The sequence below is a fragment of the Strigops habroptila genome, chromosome 7, assembly GCF_004027225.2.
Source record: "Strigops habroptila isolate Jane chromosome 7, bStrHab1.2.pri, whole genome shotgun sequence".
In the NCBI taxonomy this organism is placed as follows: Eukaryota; Metazoa; Chordata; class Aves; order Psittaciformes; family Psittacidae; genus Strigops; species Strigops habroptila.
Window position 1 is genome coordinate 23,722,830 of NC_044283.2, and position 24,220 is coordinate 23,747,049.

General features: G+C 41.0%; 1 protein-coding gene across 7 annotated transcripts in view; it reads left to right on the forward strand.

Annotated features, from left to right (window-relative positions):
- TBC1D1 (TBC1 domain family member 1) overlaps positions 1-24,220 on the forward strand; it is a 114,110-nt gene that overhangs the window by 27,899 nt on the left and 61,991 nt on the right. For 6 of the 7 annotated variants that reach the window (XM_030492198.1, XM_030492200.1, XM_030492202.1 and 3 more), the window contains exon 3: positions 23,203-23,736. In XM_030492198.1, coding sequence (XP_030348058.1) covers positions 23,203-23,736 — 534 coding nt within the window. Of the gene's footprint in view, positions 1-2,675; positions 2,901-23,202; positions 23,737-24,220 lie in introns of those variants that run through there. The other variant, XM_030492204.1, reaches the window with a different exon arrangement.

Consider the following 24,220-nt stretch of genomic DNA (forward strand, 5'->3'; position numbering starts at 1 on the left):
CTTCGCCACAACCACACTCTTCCTCCCAGTCTTATAGAAGCATGTAGGTTTCAGAGTGCATTTAAAATCATACAAACATCACTATAATAACAATTGCATGCAATGAGTTTAGAAGCTAAGTAGTGTGGAGTGACTGGGGTCACTCCTTGAGACAGTTGCAGTCAGGGCAAGAAGCCAGATCTCCTGACTGACATTGGAGTTTAATGTGGAGTCAAACAAGATGTGTATATTGTTAGTTTAAAACTGTGGAAGGGTGCCAGTCAGGAAGGGGAAGCTGGAAAAACTCCGAAGCAGGCAGGATCTCCTCAGAGAAAGGGGAAGAAATAATTATTTAGAAATAATATTGTTCATACTCAGTGTTAGAGAAATGCAACTCTAATGCTACCACCAAATAGTGGATATACTGTACAGCTGTAAGCAGCACATAATGAGGAACATTCTGCTTTGCTCCTGCTCTCAGTTGCTCTATGAAATGAAAGCAGACCCAGCTCTGTACTTCACGTGGTAATTCTTCTGATGTTCTTGTAAGGTACCTCGTTGAAAGCCCTGAGAACAGATGTCACTTATTCGTGTATGTGCTCTATACATCATGAACAGTAGCAGCAGTGAAAATTGCTCCCACTATCATGCCAAGAAACCTTTAGAGACCACCACCAGAGTGATTGTTGATCATATTTAGTCATTTATGGGGCTTATGGCTAAGAATATGTGCAATCAAACTGCCCATGGCCATTATCATAATGACAGAACGAGCTGTTGGCCATCCTTGTGAATCACCTCTACTTTAACCTGTAGAACTATTAGAAAATGGAACTCCCTTTATGAAAATATCAGAAATATTTGTTATGGTTTTAATTCCAGAAACGGTAGCGTAGGTTGTCAGTTGATTAAAAATCGCGTCCAGGCAGGACCTTTGGGCTCTCCAACCATGAGAAGGTCACTGTAAGTAACTTGCATGCTGGTTTATTAGCTTATATTGGTTAGTATTTTGTGGCTCCTTGGAAAATGTAGCTCAGGAAGAGAATTTCAAATTCCCACATCAGATTTCTTCTCCTGATTAGCTGTGTGTCTTTGAGCAAGCCAATGGTCAAGACTTAATTTTACAGACAGGGAAACTAGTATTTCGCTAGAGAGTGCTAACATCCAGTGGCAGCAGATTTCCCCAGTCCCACCACTACCAACTCAGCTGGGCTGCAGGGCCAGGCCAAGGCTGGGAATGCACAGCTGTGCACCGGCTCATGCATCCACTGTAGCTGGATACCTCCATTCTCCGTCTGTCACCAACTCATTGGCCATCACGGAGACATCGCGCTTTGTTTTGTGGCACCTTTTCTGGATAGGTGTTACTGTTCTGCAGCATCATTCTGGTTTGTTCTTTTGTGATTCTCTGTTCCTTCAGAGGAAGTGTCATGCTTAGGTACTTTGGTTGCTGCAGGAATGACCTGAGAACTGCTTTTGTGTTGCCCCCTCAGCCCGCTGTGGCCCATTATACAGACACAGTTAGTGCTACAGTGCTCACCAGTGCAGGTGAGTAGGTGATACAGTTCTCAGTTGCAGTACTATGCAGTCTGGGGCAGGTGCTGAAACTGCTCCTTTTATGTCTCACTGAGCTGCGAGGTTGGCTCTGCTGCACCCCAGCCCCTGTGCATTTTTGTCACTCTTGCTTCTGTGGTCGTCTAATAACTTAGACCTAAGTGGAACAATGTCAGCTCTAAACTGGGAGGTTATTCCATTTGCCCTAAGCAAAGGAGATGAAGGACACTCTTCCACTGGGTGGCTGTCTTGGAGAGTGTCTTTGGGCAAAGCGAAGAGCTGAAGTTGGCACTTCAACATCTAACTTTGAGCAGTTGAATTTTATTGGGCAGAAGTGCAGAACAGACCTCTGCGCTTTCCTGTTATGATTTTGCAAATCTAGTTCTGCATTTTGGTTCTGTGAGGTGATGGAAAATAAAGGGCTTTTTGTTTTGGGTCCAGTGGATTATTTCCTGTGAAATCCAAGCTGCTTTATTTCCCCCCCCCCGCCTCCCCAGTTCTGTGCCCTTCCTCCAAACTGCAGAAAACGAGTTGTTCTCAGGGAGCCCCACATCTACTGAGCAGGGGGTGTGTTCACAGGCAGTCCAGCCAGAGCAACAGTAGGGCTGAGCACCTTTCTTGTCTGGGTGGCAGGTAACTTCCCTTGACCTGCGAGGAATGTGCATACTACTGACTTCTGCTGGTTTTTTAGCTCTCTTCTTCGACAGCTTATTTCTGGAAGTAGAGCTACTAGTGTGCGATGTCAAATGCCATTACCTAACATGACTGGCGAGCCTGACTGGAAGTATAACGTTTTGCAGTGGTTTCCAACAGATGATTTTTGGTGTTGGTGTTAAGCCTGACTTCGCTGCCAGCGCGTTCCCAAAAAGTTAGGTGGACCGCGTGGGATTTTTGTCTTTAATAGTCGCGACTGCTGTCGTTCGCGCTGAATTACATAGCAGGGCATCGCGATGAGGTAGCAGGCGGTTGCCTGCGCTCTCGGGCGTGCTGCCGGTGGCGAGCCCGCTCCCTTCCCGCGGACGAGCGGCCGCAGCCCGGGGCGCCGCGGCGGAGGCGGAGCGCGGCGGAGGCGGGACGCGGCCCCCGGCCCGGCCCTTCCTTTCCCTTCGCTTCCCTTCCCGCCCCGCAGCCGGCGTCGCCGCGGGGAGCCTCCCGGCCCCGCCAGCTCACGGCCCCGCCGGCTGGAGCCCGGCGCCCGGAGGCGGCGGCAGCGGAGAAAGTTTCGGGCTGGCTCCCGTCCCGGCGAGTGAGGCGGCAGCCGGGAGGCAGCGGGGAGAGGCGGAGAGGAGCGGCCGGAGCCAGGGATCGCGGCCGGCAGCCGCGCCGGAGCTCTTAGGATGTCACCATTGTTCAGCTGGGTGTCTAAGGTAGGCGGCACCGTGCTCGCCGTACTCCGCTCTCGGGAAATAATGTCCAGCCTAAGAGTTTGCAGATGTTCGCGTTGAATTTCAAGGCAAGTCAGCGGTCTCTGGGAAGGGAACAGAGCCCTGCTGTATTGTTCAGCTACGGAACAGGAGAAGCGCTCAAAGTGAGCAGTAGAAACAAATTGATAAAGCTCATGGCTTGGGCTGAGGAGTTAAAACCTAAGCTGCAGTCCTAGCGGGCTGTACTTACTTTGCTGCGGGTCTAGAAGGGGAGAGCTGTAATTAAAACTGCACAGAAGGTGGGGTCTTAATGCCCGCTGAAGTCTTAATGCTTCTTATGTGCTCTGGAGAATGTGTAACAGCACTCCCACGGTTTGTTTTGGACTTTTTTTCCGGGGTTTTGTCATACTCTGAATTCGTGAAGAACAATAAGTTAGTTTTTAGTGGGAGACTTACTTGTGTCATGCTGGCTTCTATGCCTGTGTCTAGGGCTTCAGTAGGATTTTCCACTGTAACTGTGAAACATATACAGATGCAAAGCAAGTAGAGATGGTTAAAGAAATCTAGAATATAATTTTGAGCTGGTTTTTTTTCCTTCAAAGTAGCAGACGTTCTGAATGTAAAATGAGCTGTATATGATATTCTGTTGTGAGGCACAGTATAACATGTAGAAGCAGACAAGCAGGTGAAACAGCTGCTTGACAGTCAAGACCTGGAGGTTCTTTAGAGGAATTACCTAGGGGGAAAAAAGACTTTATCTTGAAGTTTAACAGGCAGCCTAGCCTACTAGGCAGATCACATAAAACCTGGTTCTCCCTTCTGTTTTGCCAGGTGTAAATGGTCTGTTGCTTAATTACTGTTATACATCCCTCTCCCTGAATAGGTAACAGGTGAAATGTCTACCCTGGGAAGATAGTAAGAGGGAGATGCTTCATGTGTGACTGTGTTGCCTTTGTTCAGATTCTCAGGTAGAAGGATTTGCTCTATTCTGTCTTAAAAGGAGCCTGCTTACTTTTAGCCATTCCCTGAGAAATAAAAATGTATCCTTTCCTCTTTCCACTCGGCATTTTTTTCTCTGTTTAAAGAGCTACCAGGTGGGGTGCTTGTTAAAGTAGTTCCCTCTCCTGTTGTTGTCGTGACTCTGTCTCCTGGGTGATGTGAGAGGCCTGATTTGCCGTGTTATCCATGGGAATGATACTGGCTGATTTCCATGCCAACTCTTACAAACATGCCAGTCTCCTGTACAAGTGGCTGCTGTCAAAAAATTAGTGATGCTGTTCAGTAAGTACTTCAGGGATGTCACCAAATAGTGGTCTGTTTCCCCCGCTTGGTGTTCACCTGTCAGCTGGACAAAGCAGCTAGTCAGAGAGGAGTTAGTCTTGGAGGAGGTACAGGGCAGAATGCGTAGCGCACAGAGTTGGCTATGTTTTAGAGAGAGTAACACAAGCTCTTGCAGAAACACTCTTCTAACTCTGCTTTGAGGAGCGCTTTCTGGGCTTTCAGAACTAATTATTGCAGCACTGGTTCCTTGCAAGTGTTTAGTTTTATTCTTTTAATGGCCGTTAATCATCAGCGCTAATTTGGGAGGGAAAGCAAAGCAGTCTATTTAGAAATATAAAATGAGGCTTGTTAGTGGAGAAAGCTTTCCTGCCTGCCAAAATCTGATCCGTAAAAATGTAGGAACTACTGCTGTAGGCTTTCAACACAAATGCAAGCCTTTCCAGTTTTTATAAGATGGTAACCCATTCCAGAACAGGGAGCGACTGCAGGACATGGGTGGGGGGAAACTGCTCTTCTCAAAGCAAAGCTGTCCCCCAGCATCTATTACTTAAAAATGAGTAACCCCCACATCCAGTAATATGAGTGCTTAGTGTCACCCCCGGCCTGCAGATACCTACAAGTGAAGTAATTTACTCCCATATACTATAAAATTGGTCCCTAGTGTTTGTATAAACATTACCTTTTATTATGTCTTCATTATAGGCTTTTACATGCTGTTTTACTCAGCTTGTCTCCTACCTACTTGCAGGCTCCTTGGGGATGAGTTCTGAGGTGCTGCCAGGCCAGGTTGTGGGGCCCATTTTGGGCTAGAGGATAAAGCCCTGCTCGAGTCTTACGTGGGTTCACGTTGCCCACATTGGCCATATGGATGCTGGCTGAGCCACTTACCTGATGACTCGATGGATAATGAATTCTTAAGTACTGACTTGTTTTAGCCTCCTAAAATTATTTAAATAAAAAAGAATAGTTATACCTGTTTTTCCTGCACAGTTTTATACAAAGTCAGACAGTTCACTTCAGGGAAACCTTGACTAAGCACCTTAAAAGATAGTTTGTTGAAAGTGTAAACTAACTTTGCACTGTTGTGGGTAGACAATACAGTTACTTTTGTAGATACACAGATATATTTTAATCTATAATCAGTTTAGTTCACAGAAATAGCTGTTACTATAAGTAATAATTTTGGAGTTGAAAAACATCAAAGTTTTCAGTCTGCAAATAAAAAAATTACAGAAATGCAGATTTTTACCGATTTGTGGTGTATTTGTATTTGCACACCATTAGTTCATTAGTGGGAGGTAATAGTACAGTGATAGTTGTCAAGAGACATTTCATTTCTGTTTCCATCATATTTAATACAGCTTTAGTTTAAGTAAAAAAAAAAAAAAGTTTGATGTTAGTTGTCTACAGTTGACTTCATTTTATAATGCAAATTTCTATTCAGAAACAGCTCAATAGAACCCAGAATTAAAGAATCGATTGCTAAAGAAATAGAAGGTAAAATAGTTCTTAGTCTAATAAATCGTATATAAAGAGAATTTGAGTAAATGTGTCCTCAGACTCTCAGTTAGGTAAGCAATTTATATATAGTGTGTCTTTCTGGTCACAAAAAAAAGTAAAAGAGTACCATATATAATATAAAAGCTGGGTTTAGCTTCAGCTTATTTTGTCCAAAGGATTATAAACCAACAAGGAACTAGTAAAGAAAACAGCTAAGGTAAAATGCAAAGCAAGGTTATGTTATTTAAATCAAGGTGCCTTCTATAATGATTTTGATGGTGTGGATCAATCAGGCCTGGTCAGCTGCCTCCAACCTGCAGGACAGGTGGTGGGAAGGGGATGCTCCCAGTTCCCTCCTGAGGGGAAGCGTGCAGCAGGGTTTCTGGCTGTAGTCTGAGGAAACTCTTGAGAATGGGCCACCAGCACTGGCAGAAAAGGTGGGGTTTGCAATGTAGCTGTCCCCAGCTAGCTTGGCTAATCTTCGGCCTTGGACTGAGAAGCTGATCATTTGGATTTCTTCTGCTCTAAAGATCAGATTTTAGGGTATATTCACAATAGATGCTTTGAAATTCCCAGTAACAAAGCAAGGAGTTGTTGTGGCTTTTTTTTCTAAGAACTGCTGGGTCAAAATTGTCTGTGAGCTTTCTTCAATTTGAGAAGCTCTCAAGCCACCAAAAAAGAAAGTTTCTATGCTATTCAATGGAGCAAGGCTTGGTTGCTTGGCTTGTGCCATGAAACATTACTGAAGTAGTAGTTGTAGTAATATTGGAAATGCCACTTATTTTTCTTGGAGTCCTAATATAGCTTGATAAGCTGTGTTAGAATTGATCTTGCTGGTGTTTTGCTGTTGTATCTACTATTCTCTAAATAATAGTGCCTAGTAGACCTCTGGGAGAGAGAGAATGCATGAGAGTAACAATCTACTTCCTAGTTTAGGTCAGAAGGTACGAATGAAATTGATTTGCCTTCTAGAAGAGAATGAGAAGGAATGAGAGACTGAAAATCAGGAAGCCCAAGAAATCCCACTCTCCTCTTTTTCCTTTTTAAGTCTTCTGAAAGGGTGATCTTGGCATTTTTACTGGTCTGTTTTAGGGTATATCACACTCATTTAGGAGGATGTTTTGTTCCAACTGACATGTCTCTTTGCCTTTTTCACCACAGCTTCCAGAAAGTTGAGCATCTTTGGGTGTCTTTAATCCCTCAGTGAATGACTTGCATTGTAGCCAAACAAGGTTTGGTTTCTTAAGGAGCCTGCATAACCAGGCATTTTAACACTGTCTGAAGCCCAATAAACTTAGGAGTTTATTAAGCCCATCTTACTTTTAAGCCCATTTTGCTTCTAAGATGGTAAATTATTTTGGGAGGTAAATAAATGTTAGTGGTGTCCTATGGGGTACAACCCTTGTTTGTGCTAGTGCGTTTTCCCCTGATAACCCTTTTTGTGAGTTTGACTACTTGGATTCTGTATCAAGGATCAGAGAGTTAATAGAGAGCTAGCGTTGGGGAAGAATTGGGAGTCACTGGGGAGGGAAGGCCCAAATGCCACAGTTGCGCTTGTGGAAAAATCTCCCTGAAGCCATAGATGCTGTGAGTAGGGCTGGAGGGACGGACCCTTGCTTGTCTCCTGGGCTGGATGCCAGCAATGCAGCAAAGAGAAAGTTCGGATTTCTGCCGGAGCTGGGTTTTGGTGCCCGAGTTTGCACAATGCCCCTGTCAGAGAACACTACGTTGCTGCTCCCCAAGTCAGTTTATGCTGGGGAAAAAATGTTACCAATTGACAGCTTTTCAGATAAATGCAGATTGTCACAGAGTGCCAAGCAGTTGTAATGTGCTGTTTTCTGTATGCCAGTCACTCCCCACCGTCCCCTGCGGGGGTCTGGGCGATGACCGAGGAATATGCGCTCAGCATTTGAAATGAATTCAGTCCTGTAGTGAAACCCCTCCGTTACTCAGCAGTTACATTCCCTTTGGAGCTATTAGCTTTTATTCTTTGCCCTTCCATTTCTTTTTTTGCATGCCAGGCCTGAATTGCACCCACTCTGTTTAAACATCCCCAATTCGATGGGAGAAAGACAGAATACAGTCTGGCTCGTATGGGTTTTACGTGGCTGGACAGGTGGAGTAGAGCAGCATCCTCTGCATTTGTAAAGTACATTATGGGTGCTTAGTGAGGAGTGGGGCTTCCCATAGTGAAATTCCTGGCCATGGAGATTGGAGTTTACCAAGGTTTTTGTCCTGAATCATTTATGCCTTTCTGAATTGATTTCTTATGAGTGTCTGCTTTCGGGTTCATGTTGACCTTCAGATTTAATAACAAGGTAGCTGAGCTCGCTGTTTTGTACAGGTCCTGCCCCCTGCAATTCAAAACAGAGCTTTTAGGCTCCAGTCAAAAACTGATTGCTTTCCTTTGCTGAGCTCTCTGGAAATTGGTGCTATTAGCTGTCTTAATGTGGTTGACATGGGCCAAAACGGTAACAAAAGTGTTAGTAAATCTTGCAGGGAAAACTCCAGGTCCCATCAGAGATGGACTGTACAACTAAGGGTTTGTTGGGGGTTTTGCCATATAATGGGGCACCACAGTTTAACTTTATTTGCTTTACATTTGATGATCTAAAATACTGTTTCACACCATAGCCTGCTTTTCTGGAAGGCTGCTGGAGTGAAACAGTCTTTTATGTGCACTAGAGGTGTTTCTGAGAATTCAAAAGCAGCAGTTTGGCTCTGGGTTCCCCAAGTAGAAACATCTTGAAGGGAAAAGTCAGGCAAAACACCTCTTTCTTCAGAGAGCAGATCACAGAGCTGCAAGATAATTCCAGTTTGTAATTTCCCATCATCCTGAATCTAGAAGCTGCAGCATTTCCGAGAAACCTCTGATTTTAAGGGGATGTTGGAATGTTTTTTCTGTGCCAACTAACAAATAAGATTTTAAAATTAAATGGTTTAAAAGACTTCCTGAAGTTGAAGGAGCTGGGGTTGTGTATAGCATACGGAGGTTGACTAGTGGCTTAGCAAGTAAATCTTCAATAGAAACACTGTTAATTGAATTAAAACATATATATATGTATTTTATTATTAGAAGCCTCTACAGCTCAACTGTTCAAGCTGAAATTCTCATGGATGGCAGTGACTGAGGAAAATGAAAAAAACAAAATCTCAGCCTTGGTTTTGTTAGTATTTTACATATCGGTAAAGATATACAAAATATGTCAAGAGTTGTGCTCAAATGGGAGCTTGTTTACTAATTTATATGGCGAGGTGAGGCAGCAGAGCTGGGAAAAGCAGCAGGAACTCAGAGAGCAGAAGCTGAGGCAAGGGATGACATTAACCACTGTGTATCGGTTTTATCACTGAGTTATTTGTGTACTGGATTGTGTCTGCATTGGTTTTGGTTATGCTTAATTTTTAACCAAGTTACAGTAACAAAACCTGAGTGAATTAATGCATAAATATAAAAGTTTAATAGATTTAAAGTAAAATCTTTCTGAAAACATGATTTGCTTACTGAGGAACAAGGAGGAGGCTCAGGCACCTTTATCCTGTTGAGGTGGACTAGAGTGTAACAACTGGGTTTCTGCTACCTGTTTTCTCTTGTGTCTGCAAGTTTCCAAAAGGCCAGGCCAGTATTTACAGATCAGCTGTCCAGATGTGTGAAAGGTGCAGTTAGTAGCCTAGATGAAATCACCTGTAGGTTGCATCTACTTTAGCAAGTAGCATATAGCACCAGGTTATTCAAGGGAAACTGCTGGCGCTGAGGACTTGTTGTGTACCTTATTTAAGGAAGTTGGGTTTACTTTCAACTAGCCCTAACTTAGTGCTGTGAACAAATGCCTGTATGCAGTGAAATGCATCACGAAGTGAAGGCTTAGTTCTGTTTAATTGGACATTGTGGAGCTGTTCAGGTACTTTGAGACAGCTTCACAATGCTGTCACACAAGAAGTGGATTGAGAGACTCCACTGCCAAACATATTCCTGGTCCTAATTAAAATAGTGTAGTCATACCTATATAATACTTCAGAAATCCATTTAGAGAAGCTGGACAAACAGCATACACACAGCTTTCTGGTAGATGGCCCTGATTCAAGGAATAGGGATCTATCAGAGAGGTTTTGTTTTATTAGGATATTGACCTTTTGGCTACTGCTTTGTGAGGATTTCAGGGCTGAAGAGGTTGTCCAGAGTTTCTGTGAGCTAGACTTCTGTCTGCCATTAACTGAAGCAGTGTGAAGAGGGAGGAAAAACATGTATTGCTTTTCATTCTCGGAGCAGCGTGCATGTAAGCACATGTGTTGATGGTTGCATTTAAAAAACAAAACTTCATCTTGGCTGAATATCTGGAAGCTTCTTCCCAACTCAAAAGTTGCTGGCTTTGGACATGTGAATGCTTCTCTTTGTGCCTTTACAGCATCATCACTGTAATCAAAAACATATGTTTTTTCCATGGGGAACCTTTCATATGCAGTAACCAAACAGGATTTTCAGGTACAGATATCCTATGAAATTGCAGGTTTGGGGAATAGAGACTACTTGCATGTAGTTATGCAGGCACACTCCCAGCTACTGAAAATGGCAAAGCTGAGCTAAACTAAACAGCCCCTTTTCTTTTTCAGTCAAACATTTTGTGGGGTTTGTATGTTTATTTCAAGGAGCTCTGTAACCAAATATCTTACTTTTATTAGATCTTAGCATTTGCCTCTACATTTACTGGACTATTGGTCTGCTGCTATAGTACCAATGAGGTGAGCTCACTGCAGCTGTTGTCATGGAAATTTGGATGGTTAACACTAAATGTTTCATGCTGGTTTTGTTTCTTTGGACCTTTTTGTAGTTTCCAATCTCCTCAGTTGCAAGACATGGAGAAGGAGATTTGTAGAAGTGCTTTGGAGTTTTAGGCAATTATGTACAAGAGGCCTGTCTTTAAAACTCTGGTGGTAGTTATCCAGAACCTGAACCAAAAATACGTGTTGGAATTTGAGATTTTGGCTAAGTCCCACTTGGATCTGTAGGATTTAGCTTCTGTGGAAGCGATTGCCATTTCCATTTGACATGCAGTTATCGGAGGCTGACTTTTCTACACTTAAGAAAAATCCTCTTTTATATGGAAGCACAGTTTATGGAGCTGATGCTATGCTTTGTTTATGAAGTGCAGAATTATACACAAAATTATTTATTGTAGGTTGTTATAATTGTTACAATTCAGGCAGTATTCTCTGGTATTTCTAAAGATTTGATAATGCTTTCACATATGTTTAAAAAACAACACAAAAAGGCCCAGTCCACTTGTCTGTTAGGTGTGGCTGAAATACGGGCAGTCCTTTGTGCTGACACAGTTTGTTGGAGGGAGTAGAAGTTGGCATTAAAAGGAGTCTTGCTTCAAAATCTTTTTTTTCCTTCCTTTCTTCCTGCTTTCCTTCAGCTAGTCTGTTAGTGTGTTGCATAGAGCATCCTTTTTGTATCCCCCTCCAGCTTCCCATGGAGATGCTGTAAGTCTGTGACATCTGTGCTTTAGAAATGTTGAATACTCACCACTCCCTTTTGGGCTTCCTTGGAGAGTAAGTGTGTAAATATAGAATACTTTGGAAATATTGTGAAGGTCAGGATTCAGTCACTCTGAAAGGGGTGTGACAGTGTAGTGTGCAGCTTAGCTGCAGTTCAGTGTTTGGTAGTTGTCTGATTTACCATTTTCTAAAGAAACACAGCCTTAAACTGAGAGGGAGAGTGAAAGAACAAAAAGGAATAATGGAAAATTTACTGTTGGAAGAGACTAGGTAGGCTTAAAATAGCAGTTTCATAAGAGAACAGATTCTGATTTTTTATGTGGGTATTGTTTGAAGTTGTGGCCAAATAAAGTATGTTGTGGATCAAATTTGGTATTTATTAAGTGGTAGTACAAATGTATGGTAGGAGCTCCAGAAATGCACATGATTTTAGGAATATCTTCCATTTTCAATCAGTCTGGCACTGTCTTCCATGCTGTGATTTTTATTCTTTTTCCTCCTTTTTTTTCCTGTATTGCTTTCTTACATAGGAATGAAAAGAATTTTGAGACTGAGACTCAAATTAATGAAGTTCTCTGAATTTCGTCTCTTGTTCGTCAACTGCATCATTAGTATTTCTAAACTCCTGTCAGGCATCATGTAGGATTGGATACCGTGTTTATTTAAATGAACCAGATTATGCAGGTAAAAGATCTGATTGCAGCTTTAGAGAAATGTTAGTAATACTGTAGTATGGCTAATGGAGAAGGTACAGAAGGATGAATTTCAGCTGTTACTCTTTAGTTACTAGGGTTTTCCTAGATGAGCACTGATTCTGAGACCAATTATCAGCACCTGCATAGGCCAGGTAGTAGTGCTGAACTGAGCTATGACTGAGCTATGAGCTATATGCTGAACTATGACCAAAATACTTGTTGGCACAGGCTGCAGATCTAGAGATCTACCACTGTAGTGAATTTGTCGTGAATTTAGCACAGGACATAAACATACGAATTCTTGTCAGCAAGGAGAACTGTCATGGCATTTTCGTAATTTGGAGTCACTGCCAAAGCTTCTCTTCTGGCTTCTTGGTTTTAGGTATTTCTGGGGTGGCTTAGCTCTGGGATGACTTTCAGGAGTGATCCCATAGCTCCGTTTGTCTTGATGGTGCCTTTTATCAATGTTTCAGCAACTCTTCTCCATTTGGGGCTGAATGCGCAGCTTTATCTGAAAAGGATAGCGACATCTTGGGGTTTGTGTTGAGACATGCAAATTCACTATTGACTGTCAACACAAGGAGCATGCTCGGATGCCCTGTAACAGTTAGAGTGACCAGAGAACAGCCAATGAAGGTGCCAACATTAAAACGAAGAAATGAGATCTGGTTAAGATGACCAAAAGCATGGACAAGTGCGCTAGTGCTGCATAGGATGGTATTGCAGGACTGCCAGACGTAAGATAGTTTGCAGTGAAACGCTGTCTTACAGGCAGTCTGTAAATGAACAGCACATTTTCCACACTGATTGTCTCTTCTGAATACATTGTTAAATAACTTTTTCAGATCTCTACTATCCCATCTGGTTATCCTTTCTCTCCTCACTTTTCTAGCATGCTTATGTACTTAGTGCAGGCATGCTGGGTCTCTCACAGTGGCTTTCAGAGACACCTGATGTAAAGACTTAAGGAACGACCATTCTACAAAAGCACTTTCCCCCAAGCTCTTTCTTTTTTCTTGCAAGATTTTTGTAAAATCTGGATCTGAGAGGAAGAATAGAATACAGAAAACTTGAACTTTTTATCTACTGTAAAATCTTAAGACAGGTTTGCCTTTTAACAGAAGGGAGTAGGCACTAGTTTGTCTATTGTCATCAGGAACTGGGAGGACTGACTTTTTTGGGACAATAATCCTTGACTCTTTGGAGTCCTTTCCTCTTTCTAGAGGAAGAATTGGCAGTTTCCCTAATGTGATCTGGCTTTATCTTAATGGAGGGGATCTTGAATAAACAGATTGTCCTTTCCTTTTCTGCCCAAAAACATTGCATTGATAGCTTCCAGTAAATGCAAAATAACCTAAGGAAAGCAATGTGTTTTCCACTGTCCTCAATAACAGTTTAGCAACTATTACCAAGAGAGTTAAAACATGACCTATCCTATTGTAGCTAAATGCCTTCACAAAAAGCCGAATAGTTTTAAGTCAAATTACATGATGAGTGTTTTAATGTAAATAGTCCTTAGTGAATCACAGGAGGTCAATAAGCTTTCTGTGAGTTGTTTGTTGCAAAATACAGTTAAATTCTGGAGGTTGTTAACTATTTCCTTATGCTTCATACGTAATAAGGGTCTTGCTAGAAGTTTGAGAGCTCTTTAGATGTATCGTTCTTCCTCCTCTTCCATTATATTGAATGCATAGTACATTAGAGATGCCTAATGTACAGTAGCATTAAACTTTAACTTTATAAAACTTTAACCTATGTCAATACCATAAAATGTGTAATGTTCCTAAGATGACTATTCATCGAAGGCTGGCAAACACCTCATGTTCAAAGGAAGTTAATTTTCAGAAATACATACATTGTTATTTTGTGTGGTTTGCAAGGGATTTTAGGAAAAAAAAATACAAACTAATATCAACTACAGGTGTGGATTTCATGAAGTATGTAGTTGATTGACAAGTTTGAAAATCCCATTAGACCTTTTTATGATAAGGCATTACTTACAAGGCATTACTTAGAAAAACCCCACCATAACTCAAAAAGTCCCTAGACATGATAAACCGTTTGCTTTACATCTGAAAAGGACTAAAACTGGTGAACTAAGTAACTGCTTTTCTGAAGTGGAGGTCAGGGTAGTTTTCCTGGGATGTTTAACCATTACTTTTCCATCCTGTTCTTCTGTGTGTTGACCTGTGGCAGCTGGAATCTGCTACTGCACAACAAAGCAGCAAATACAGAAGCTTATCCATGAGCAAATCAGTTCACTGGCATTTTATACCGGTCAGGCTGAATTCTGGAAAAAGCTCATAAGCTTCTGCACTCCAGTTCAATTAGGGCCTTTATGAGTTTAATGTTCCAGAAAGATTCTTCCCATGAAAAACGTCTGTCTCCCTGGCTCTCCCAGCAGTTCTAGGAAGAAGGACCCTGGGGCTGACCCTTTCCTCAGAAAGTCTTACTGAGTTGTCAGAGTAAGAGAGATGGTGTTTTACTCTATTGCAGGCAGAGCTAACTTCTATGCCATGTCAAGCAAAAGCATTTGTAGGATAATCCTCCTTATCCCCTGTGAAAACTTCAAAATAAATTTTGAGGGGAGGCGGATTTTGACACGCATTTGGATCAGCAGTCCAAGAAGGTTCTATCAGAAATAATGTCAGTTGTAAAGAGGACCCAAATTGCAAATGGAGTTTTCCTCCGTTCTTGTTTAGAGTTGAATATTGCTAAAAGGACAGAGCAATTTCAGGCTTTGTATCATGTGAAAAGAAGTTACATTCACTTCTGTCTGTTTTGCTAGCCCCTCGTTTGCCAGTTGTACTAATTTTGGTAACTGTGACAGAAGCCTGAGAGCAAAGGAGACTGGGAGAGAGCCTGTCTCCTATTGTACAAGTGGAATTTAATCTGATAAATAACTTCTTTTCCCAAAATGTGCTTGGTAACTCATTTCCTGTTTTAAATCCTGTTACTGCCTTTCAGTTTAAAAAAACACCAAACTGTGAAGAACCTCACCCCCCCCCCCAAACCCAAAACAAAACTCGCCAAGAAAAAAGCCCCTGTCCCAAAAACTTTCAAATGTCATTGCTGTGTTTTTATAACTAAGAATAGGCTTCCTTCTGTTTCCCACCCCATAGCCTCCAACTCAGCCCCTAGGCTTGTCTCAACCCTGTGAAAGGAGCTGAATTCTACTCCCACACTCTCAAAAAAAGGATTTAATCTCTGTTGATAATGCACGAGCACAGAGGTTTCTAGCTATTACTTTACAACAGGTATTACTTCCTTGTAAAATGTGAGCCAGGAATCCTGCAGGTTTGACCAACTTTGAAGCGTTAATGTCTTCAGGTGCTGTTTTCATTTGTGAAATTATGTGAAAAGAAAACTGAAACTAAAGATGGAGAAGATAACGCTATGAAGATGTTAATGGGCTATGTGAAATATCTGTTGACTTGGTTTATTTCACGGTTCGGTTTATGGTACTGAATGGAGGAACTGATGAAACACTACAAGATAAAAAGAAAGCGTTTTGTAAAGACAGACGGGGGGCTGGGGAAAATGAATTAGTGAATGCCATGTGATAAATCCTCCATGTATAGGGCAGAGTATACTAATAGGCTTCCCAAAAGTAGATTTTGTAGGAACACCCCCTTCAGAGCCAGTCAGGTGCTGTTGCATTTGGAGGTGCAATAAAAGTCCATGGGGGCTTTCGGTCAGCTGCAGTTTAGTTTTGGTTTATGCGTTTTCATGGGGAGGTGTCCGAAAGTAAGCATCAGTCTGGGACATGGTGGTTTATTTATGGGAAGTAGTCAGGTTTTGTTGTATTTTGGGTTTCAAGGAAAGTATGTCTTGAGAGCATGAGAAAAAAACCCTTAAAGTATATCAGCAGCATGATGCATCTGAGGGAGGAAGTACCACCACAAAACAGAGCCGTCCAGCTTCACTAGAACACTGAGTACCATTATGTTCTATTTCTGAGCTTGTTTACAATAATCTATAAACAGATTCTGCAAATATTTTTTTTTTTCAGAAAGAAAAGAAAACCTTTTTGTGCATCTTTAAATTGCCTGTAGTGCTCTTCAATTCACATGACTTGCAAAAAGTGTAACCCTTTCCATCTGGCTGAGCCGTCATGAGCAATGTTCTTGAGCTGAGATTCATCTGTAACATTAAAAGGAATGTGATACTGTGAAAGTCACATACAGTACTCACAGCATCAATCTGCATTACTTGGCAATCTTCTGGAAGCAGCGCCTGATGTCTGTATGAAGTCTAGTCAACTTTATGGCTTTTTATGATAATGTGTAAACTGTAAGAGTACGTGTTGGCTACATGGAGCTCCATTCTTGGTGCTTACTATGTCAGAGTCATCTCTGAGGACATGAGTGTCACTCATCCACCATGCTCCAAGCCAAAAAGAACTGGATTTAAACGCATGACTCTTTTCTGCCCCTTTGGATTTTAGTGCACTTTTGTTCATCAGCTTCTTACATACATACATACCTGCAAAATTTGAGTCTTAGCCCCATCACCCTCTCTTATCCCATTCTCTGTATAACACCTGTTTAAACCTAACCAAGTAAACTGCCCCCGCAAGTAGATACATGTACGGTTGCTTTTCCTTTCATAGGTCCGTGGTGATATTATTCAGGCTTTGAGCTTTGCCTTATCAAGGTTGGAATGACATCCCTGCCTTGCCTTTGCAGGTCTGGTTTCAGGGTCCTCTCTGAGTAGCACACCTGTGGTGTGGTTAGCCTCGCTGGCTGCTAGCCCGCCTGCCCCTCCCAGCCCTCTGCTTGTGCTCTGACTTGTTCTCCTTTCTCCAAAGATCCGTGAGTTCCCCGGTTAAATGAGGCATCTACTGCATTTTAGGTACTATAGAGAGAAATGAGCTAGACCAACATACGTGGGTGGTGAAGCTGCTGAGAGTGGCACACTTCATAGCTATTTTATGAGTAGTGAGGATACAGTAGCAAAGTTCTGGATCATTTATGTTGAGGTGTGAAATCATGGAGCAAAGGTGAACTGTCTCCCCATGCAACCATTGATCTTAAATACTTAGGGAAGTGTTTGTATTAATCTCACTTTGGCTTTACCCATGGTGCATTTGTTATGCACAATAAACCTGATGGGAGCTTACTATAGATGGTCATCATCCAAGAACTGAAGGAACTATAACCTTTCTGCCTCTTTGTCTGAATTATATTTGGTTTGAAAGTGGCTTTGTGGGAGTAAAAAAAAAAAAAAATCAACAATTAGCAAAGGAAGAAAGCTAATACTTAAAGCACTCCATGGAACTGTTGTTTAGGAGTCAAGGAGTGAAACTTTGGGCAATGAAAATTGAAGTTAATGGCTGGAAAAAGTCTGCAAGGTGTAGGAGGCTGTAGAGCAGTCTCCAAGCGAGATAATAGAAGAAAAACTTGTGAGGTCTGTTGAGATAAGACATGAGTATAAAAGGTCTTTGGCTAAAATGGAAATGGAAAAGTTTGTTATTCTTTTCTACCTTGAATTTTTACTAATGCCAAGGAAGAAAGGAATTCTGTCACCTTTAGAACTTTTTTTTTTTTTTTTACTTCAGTGAAAACTAAACACTTTGGTTTTGTAGTAGAAGTTTTTAGTTCATTCTTTGGTTAAACTAGTGGGCAAGACTCAATCTCAGCTGATAGTGTCTTGCTCTTCTTTTTCTGGCAGCTGTAGGTTTCCCATAGGGAAGAGGAGGTTCTGGGGTCCCCATTGTTGGAGTTACTTGGAACTCGGCTGGGTGTAAGCCCCAGCTTCTCATCTAAGTTTGAAGTGGGATCTAACTTGAGAGTTTGCCTTGCTTTATGTGGGGGGCTGCACCCTGAGAGGTCACATCCAAATTAAATTATTCTATGATACTGAAAGGATAAATTGTGCAGCATCTTGAGTAGAGTAAAAAAAAAAAAAAAAAAGAAAACAAAAAAACTCCAGTGAAGTCTGTAAATTAAAATGGTTTAGATCTAAAAATGACAAACTTTAAATCCATTTAGTGAAGAAAACTATTCAGAAAAGTCAGTTAACCACTAGGGTGAGTTGAAGAAGTTATAAGGATGGGAAGCATTGATCTGTTTTATTACTGCACAGCTGTTTTGCTAGAAGTATGCTGACGAGAGATCAACTACTTTTTAGTGCATATCGGACTACTGAAATCAAAGATTTTCTGCAGTCTTTTAAAAATGCAAATAAATTCTTTGCTGTCTCATCTTTTTATACGTTTTGAATGTCTCAAAAAATGATTCTCCTTTCTTCTGTTCCACTACTTCTACAAAGTATTCCATGATTATAAATACCTTCTGGGTGACAAAAATACTGCTGTCTGTCCTGTTAGAATTAGATGGCTTCTTCTAAGATATATAGTTGTAGACCCTGTTTTTCCTGTAGGAGCACTCTCTAGTAAAATAGAGAAGGAAAGGTATTAACAGCAAACATCATATTAGACTTCTTGACATTCTTTATTGAGCCTGCTATGGTCAGGAAAAAAGGCAAGTAAAACCACTTAAAAATAATTCAGATGTCCTTTCATTCTTGAGTAGGCAGGCAAAACTCACTTAATCAAAACATCTACTTGTTTCAAGAGCTTTGTGACAGATTTTTAAGGCTCTTTTCCTTCTGAGGCCTTTTAAGGTTCAACTCAAGATCTGACCCTAGTGGTTTTCAGTCTCCCAAGAATTTATGGAGTTTATTGTGTAAGACCAGTTCCGGGTAACACAGATCTGTTTTATATTAAACAAAGCCACCTGCTCCTTTAAAATAGTTCAGTCTGTGCTTGAGACCTTCACTGCCATATGGAGAGACTGGTAGGTATGAACGGGTAGGTTTATACTGTAGGTATAAACCCTGCGTAGCATCTAATGTTGTTTGGGGTTTTTTTCCTCTAGTCCTGGCCGGTTGATGTCTTAACAATTCTTTTTCTGTGGCATGCTTTATTTTCCTATCTAGTGTGTATTAAAGAAACAGAGAATCTTTTTTTCTAGTCTGTCCTTATTTACCAAAAGACAGCTGCTGCACTCAGCTGTTACTGGGCTTTTTTCATTAAAAGAGTTTCTCACTCTTTCTCATATACACTGACAGGCTAAAGCCGTTGACATCTTACTGTATGCTTGTATGTGTACTTTCCGGGTGACTTCTGGTTTTGTGGGATAAAACGTAAATGTTTCTGTGAAGAGAAAGAGCTATTCCTTCTTCAGATGCAGCAAATCTGTGCATGTTTAAAAATTACTGCCTTCTCTCATGATTTGGTGCATGGCATAGAAGCTGTTTGTCTAGTAACAGACTAATGTGAATTAGGAAGTTCTAGATATTGGTTTCTGTTTTGCTTGGTTACCCAAGAGTCAAGTCACAAGAATACTCAGCATTTCATTTCCCTGCTTGTCTCTGCAAAATAAACATTCTCATCATAGCAGAAATTACATGGTTCACTTAAAAAAAAAAAAAAAATCACAGCAGTCCAGTGTTAGTTTGAATGGTTATAGACACATCTTTTTCTGTATCTAGTTTAGATACTCTGAATGCAAAAACATTTCCTAATATATTTCAGTTGTGTCTTCTGTTCAACAGTCCTCTTTGGCCCAGACTGAGTGATGAGAAGGTAATGTTCTGTGTTTGGTAAAGTTTCGTTGTTGCTTACACTGTTGTTCCATACTTAGTTTTGTGGGCTTAGAGGAATAATTTTAGGTCATCAGCAGTTGTTTTTCTGATTACAGAAATAATCTTTATCCACTAATTACGTGTTTATACTGAGAAACAAGTCTGAAAACAGTTAAGAATAGAAGTAGGCAAGAAAAGAGAATTTGTGTGGCAGGAAGAAATTGTCCACATGTTCAGCAGTCCTCCCCCACTGTCTTAGCACGTTCAGATTGGTAGACACAATTGCCTATGTGTCTGTATAGGAGATGCTGGTATCTAAGTCACCAGGCTGAGATGGGTTGAGGCCTCTGGAGGTCACCTCGTTCAGCACCCTGCTCAAAGCAGGGTCACCTAGAGCAGGTTGCTCAGGGCCATTTCCAGTCAGAGTTTGCGTACCTACAAGGATGGAGACTCTGCAACCTCTGGGTAACCTGTGGCCAGCACGTGGCCACCCTTACAATAAAAAAAGGACTTTCTTGTGGTCAGAAAGAACCACACAACCATTAACTTAATTCAGGAGCAACTTGATCCTTGCTCCTTTTTGATACAAATTGAAGAGCCATAAAACCTGATTCAGTTTGCATCTTAATTAATTCCTGGAGGTTTGCAAAGAGATGTGGTTACTGTTTGCCCAGTGGCATGCTGCTTAACCTGGAAAAATTCCAGCTGTGGTTAATAAGCATTTGCCAGGATAGAGCCTACATTGTTTATATTAATAATTTGAAAGAATTATAAAGTATTTATGTATTTATTTACATTTCACAGGTGTTTTCTTTCTCTCTCGCCCTCTCTCTTTTATTTAAACTAATGTTTAATTCATCTTCATGTAGTCAGCATCCAGATTTGCTGAGAGAGCCAGATTCGGAGGACACATAGGAGCCTGTGGATTCTTAGTTTCTAGATACTTGCATAAATGACCTGGAATGGTACAGGTAGATTAAAAGAGCACAAATCTTGATCAGGCCAAGAACAGTTCCAGGGAAATATGTATCTCATTCATTGTGAGTTGTCTGTACTAATGAAGAGAGATTAAAGTTTAACATGTGTAAGGGTCACAGGGAAGTGAGGTGGTTATTTGCTGCTTCTACTAGAGCAGTAGTGCATCAATTGCCTAAGCAGAAGTAATAAAATTATATTAACAGGCTGTGGGGTTTGGTTTTTCTGGGTTTTGGGTGGTTTTTTTGTTGGTTTTTGTTTTGGGTTAACAAGCAGGAACAGAGGAGTCAGTGTTTTTCAGTACATGTAGCACGGAAGCCAGCTGTTTCTTACAAATGACGTAATTCAAGCCTTAGCATGTGTGAAAATAAATAACTAAATACTCCCTTTGGTTTTCATTAACAGGCCTCTTAGGTCTCCTCAGACGTGAAGCATGTTAACTACTGCAGTAATTCTCTGTGATGTAGTGTCTTTCTCAAACTACTGTCTGTATGTAGAGTCCAGCCACTGCTGAATAGCGATTTTGTCAATGTCCAAGGTGTTTGATAACAAAAAACATTAAAGAAATCAAATTCAGTAACTACATATCTGTGATGGCTCCCTAATGCCTTTTCTGGGCTTTTAGCTTAGCTATAACCCTTGCAGCACCTGCGCTGCTGGAAACTCTTTATAGTTGTCAGCATGGGTGGTGCTGGCTGAGATTATGACACCCTTTGCCTGGGTGAGAGCTGATGTTCCTGGCTTTAGCAAAGTGAGCATTTTCCAGAAAATACCTCACTCCTTTGCTGTCACCTCTGCAGCCTTGGCAAAGGCAGAGGTAGGATTGCAGGTCTCTTTGTATTCTGGGCAACTTGGAAATAAAATTGCCTGTGGCTGGCGAGTCCAGACACTCCTGCAAGAGTAAAACATGTTTGTTAGAAAATGTTAAGGCAGTTGCAGCTTGAAATATAGGTAGAATAAAGTTTTATGTTTCACTGTCATCCTGATATGTTATGCGACTAAAAATTGGTTCTTTGAAGGAGAACGAGGTAGGTAAAACTGAGATGAGCCTTGAGCTCACAGTGGAGCAAATGCATATCGTTTGAGGTAACATATTCGTTATACCTTTACATTCTTCTTGTGTACGAGTAAAAAGTTAGACATGAAGCTGCACAAGTCCAAGGCTTTCTAAAAGATTCATAATATAGCTGAGACTTCTGAAGTCATGACTCTGTTTTTTTACCTCTCCCCATTGTCTTTGCTGGGTGATAAGCTGATGACTCATTCCTTGCGCTCAAGGGTGAAGTAATGCTTCCTGTGCTGTCTGTCTGTCTTATTTTGTAATCTGTTACTTATTCTCTTAAATCCAGTAGCTCTATGTCTGTGTATGTGTATCTATTTATCAATATCTGTATATCTGTGCTTCCTTGTCTCTAAAAAGAATCCTACTGAGGTATTTCTGAGCACCCAGAATATAACCATTCAGTTTTCACTGTTCAACCTTCTTTTTCCCCCTTCGAGTCCTTTGCTGTTTCCTCCATTGGTTTATGTACATTACTGCATTATGCGTAAGCATTAGATAACCATAGAAATGTCTGAAAAAGACAGAGGTCATGTCTCCGAAGCTTGCTTTTTTTTTTTCTTTTTTTTTCTTCTTTTAATGTTTAGGGATGCCTTTCCTCAATAGAGGACGTGGTTCTTCTGGGCTCCTGTTTCAGTTTGCTGCTTCCAGACTTCTTTCCGTACTATCTGCAACCAAATAGTTGTAAGCAAGCAAGCTCCAACTAATGTTTAACAGAGGATATTTGTTTTGTCGGGAAACTGGCACACTTTGCATGGATTTTTTTTTCTCAAAGTAATTTGGGGAAATTAAAAAGTTGGCAAAATTATCTGTTGTAATCATAGGTGGTAGCCCTGCATTTGTCGTTACAGCGGCAGAAGGCTGCACAGGCTGCAGAAGAACCTTAATCTCCTAGGCCAGTCAAAACAGGGGGTTGTAACCAAGCGTTGGCCCCACAGCAGTTTAGCAGATAGCATATGCATGTTCCTACCTTACAACCATATCAGAAACTGTGACTGTTTACTGTTACGTAATAGACTTAAAAATATATCTGATAGCATAATTACAACATCTGTGGGCTGCAGTAGACAGATTTGAAACTATCATCTAGGATGGTAGAATAAAAATGAACACCTAAAATAGAGAATATGTTTCTTTGAAAAACACAGCTATTTACAGTAAAAAAAAAAAATAAAAAAAAAAATCCCAAACACCAAACTGCAATAACAAGGTAATATGGTATTATTATTATGAAGGTGAAAACAAATTTGCAGAAGTCTCAATAACATAAATGCTTGAGTAAGAGAAAGGAGTGAAAAATAACAGAGATTGCATAACTTTCCCAAGTTATTAGTCTGTAGCTTCTCTCATGCTTCTGAAGTATTTTTATCTTTCATTTTGAGTTTGAATTTGTCACATTATACTGGTTCCTTCAGGTGCAAAAGTTTTACTGGAAACACAGGGTATTGCAAGAGCTGAAGCTCCTTTGACAACTTGCTGATGATGGTGAATTCCTGTCAGGGAGACAAACAAGCAATTCATCTAGTCAGTGTTGTAACTTTTACAATGTGTTGGGCAAATACAAGTTCACTTCAACTGATCTTTCAGAAAACAAACCCAAATTAGCCATTCCAGAAAAATAACAGGAGGAAGCACCTCTTACTCTTGCAACCTGTTTGTCATAAACCACGAGATGCTCATGTTGTGTATTTTTTTTCATCTCCTCTAGGTGCCTGAGATTATAAGCTCTATTCGACAAGCTGGAAAAATTGCTCGTCAGGAAGAGTTTCAGAATAATCTCTCGGATGTCGAAGACCCTTTTGCCAAAAAGTTTGAGGTGCTGTTCTGTGGACGGGTGACAGTAGCACATAAAAACGCACCTCCAGCACTCATAGATGAATGCATTGAGAAATTTAATCGTGCAAGTTGTGCAAAAAAATCAGATTGCAACTCGTCGTCCCACCAACATGAAACTGCCAATAGCTTTGGAGGCTTCTCTTTCAGTGACAAATTTCGGTCTGTCTTCCAGCCCTTGGTCAGCGAAGAAGAGGAGAAAAGGCCAATTCGGAAATCCTTTTCCCAGCCTGGGCTGCGTTCCTTTGCTTTTAAGAAGGATTTGCAAGAGGGAAGCCAGAGGAGTAGCAGCTTTGTCAGGTCTTTTGAAGAAGATGCCATTTCACTGAACCTAAAAAGTCAACTTATCTACGGACACAGTGTTGTGCAGCCAACAGACATTGCAGAAAACCGGACAATGTTGTTTACGGTAAAGCAAGATTTGCAGCTCTTGGTCTTTCTCATCTTGGAGTTTGGAGTGGCAAACACCAAAGCAGATGTTCTGACAGATGGCTGTTACTTCTTTAATAACTTAATTGCAATTACCACAGCTTAACTGAAACTTGCCTATTTCTCTAGGTAGCATTACTAGTCAGTGTAAATTGTTTTATGTAGTCAAAATCAGTTTATATTAAATAGTTTAAAACAGCACTACCTGTAATACTTGGCTTCTAAAAACAGCTTTTAGAAAGCTGCAGCAAGTTAGTAGGTAGTTATACAATTGCAAAATGGTATGTACAGAAATAGTAACAGCAGAAATAAATTTCCAGGTGAATGAGTTAACTGTAACTAGAGTGGAAGAACCAAACCATGACAGGGGGCTAGTAGACTTTAGGTCCCATGATAGGCAGCATAATTCGTGGAGGTGTTCCTGCTGCCAACATGCCTGTGTAATGATGGAGTAGCGTAGTAAG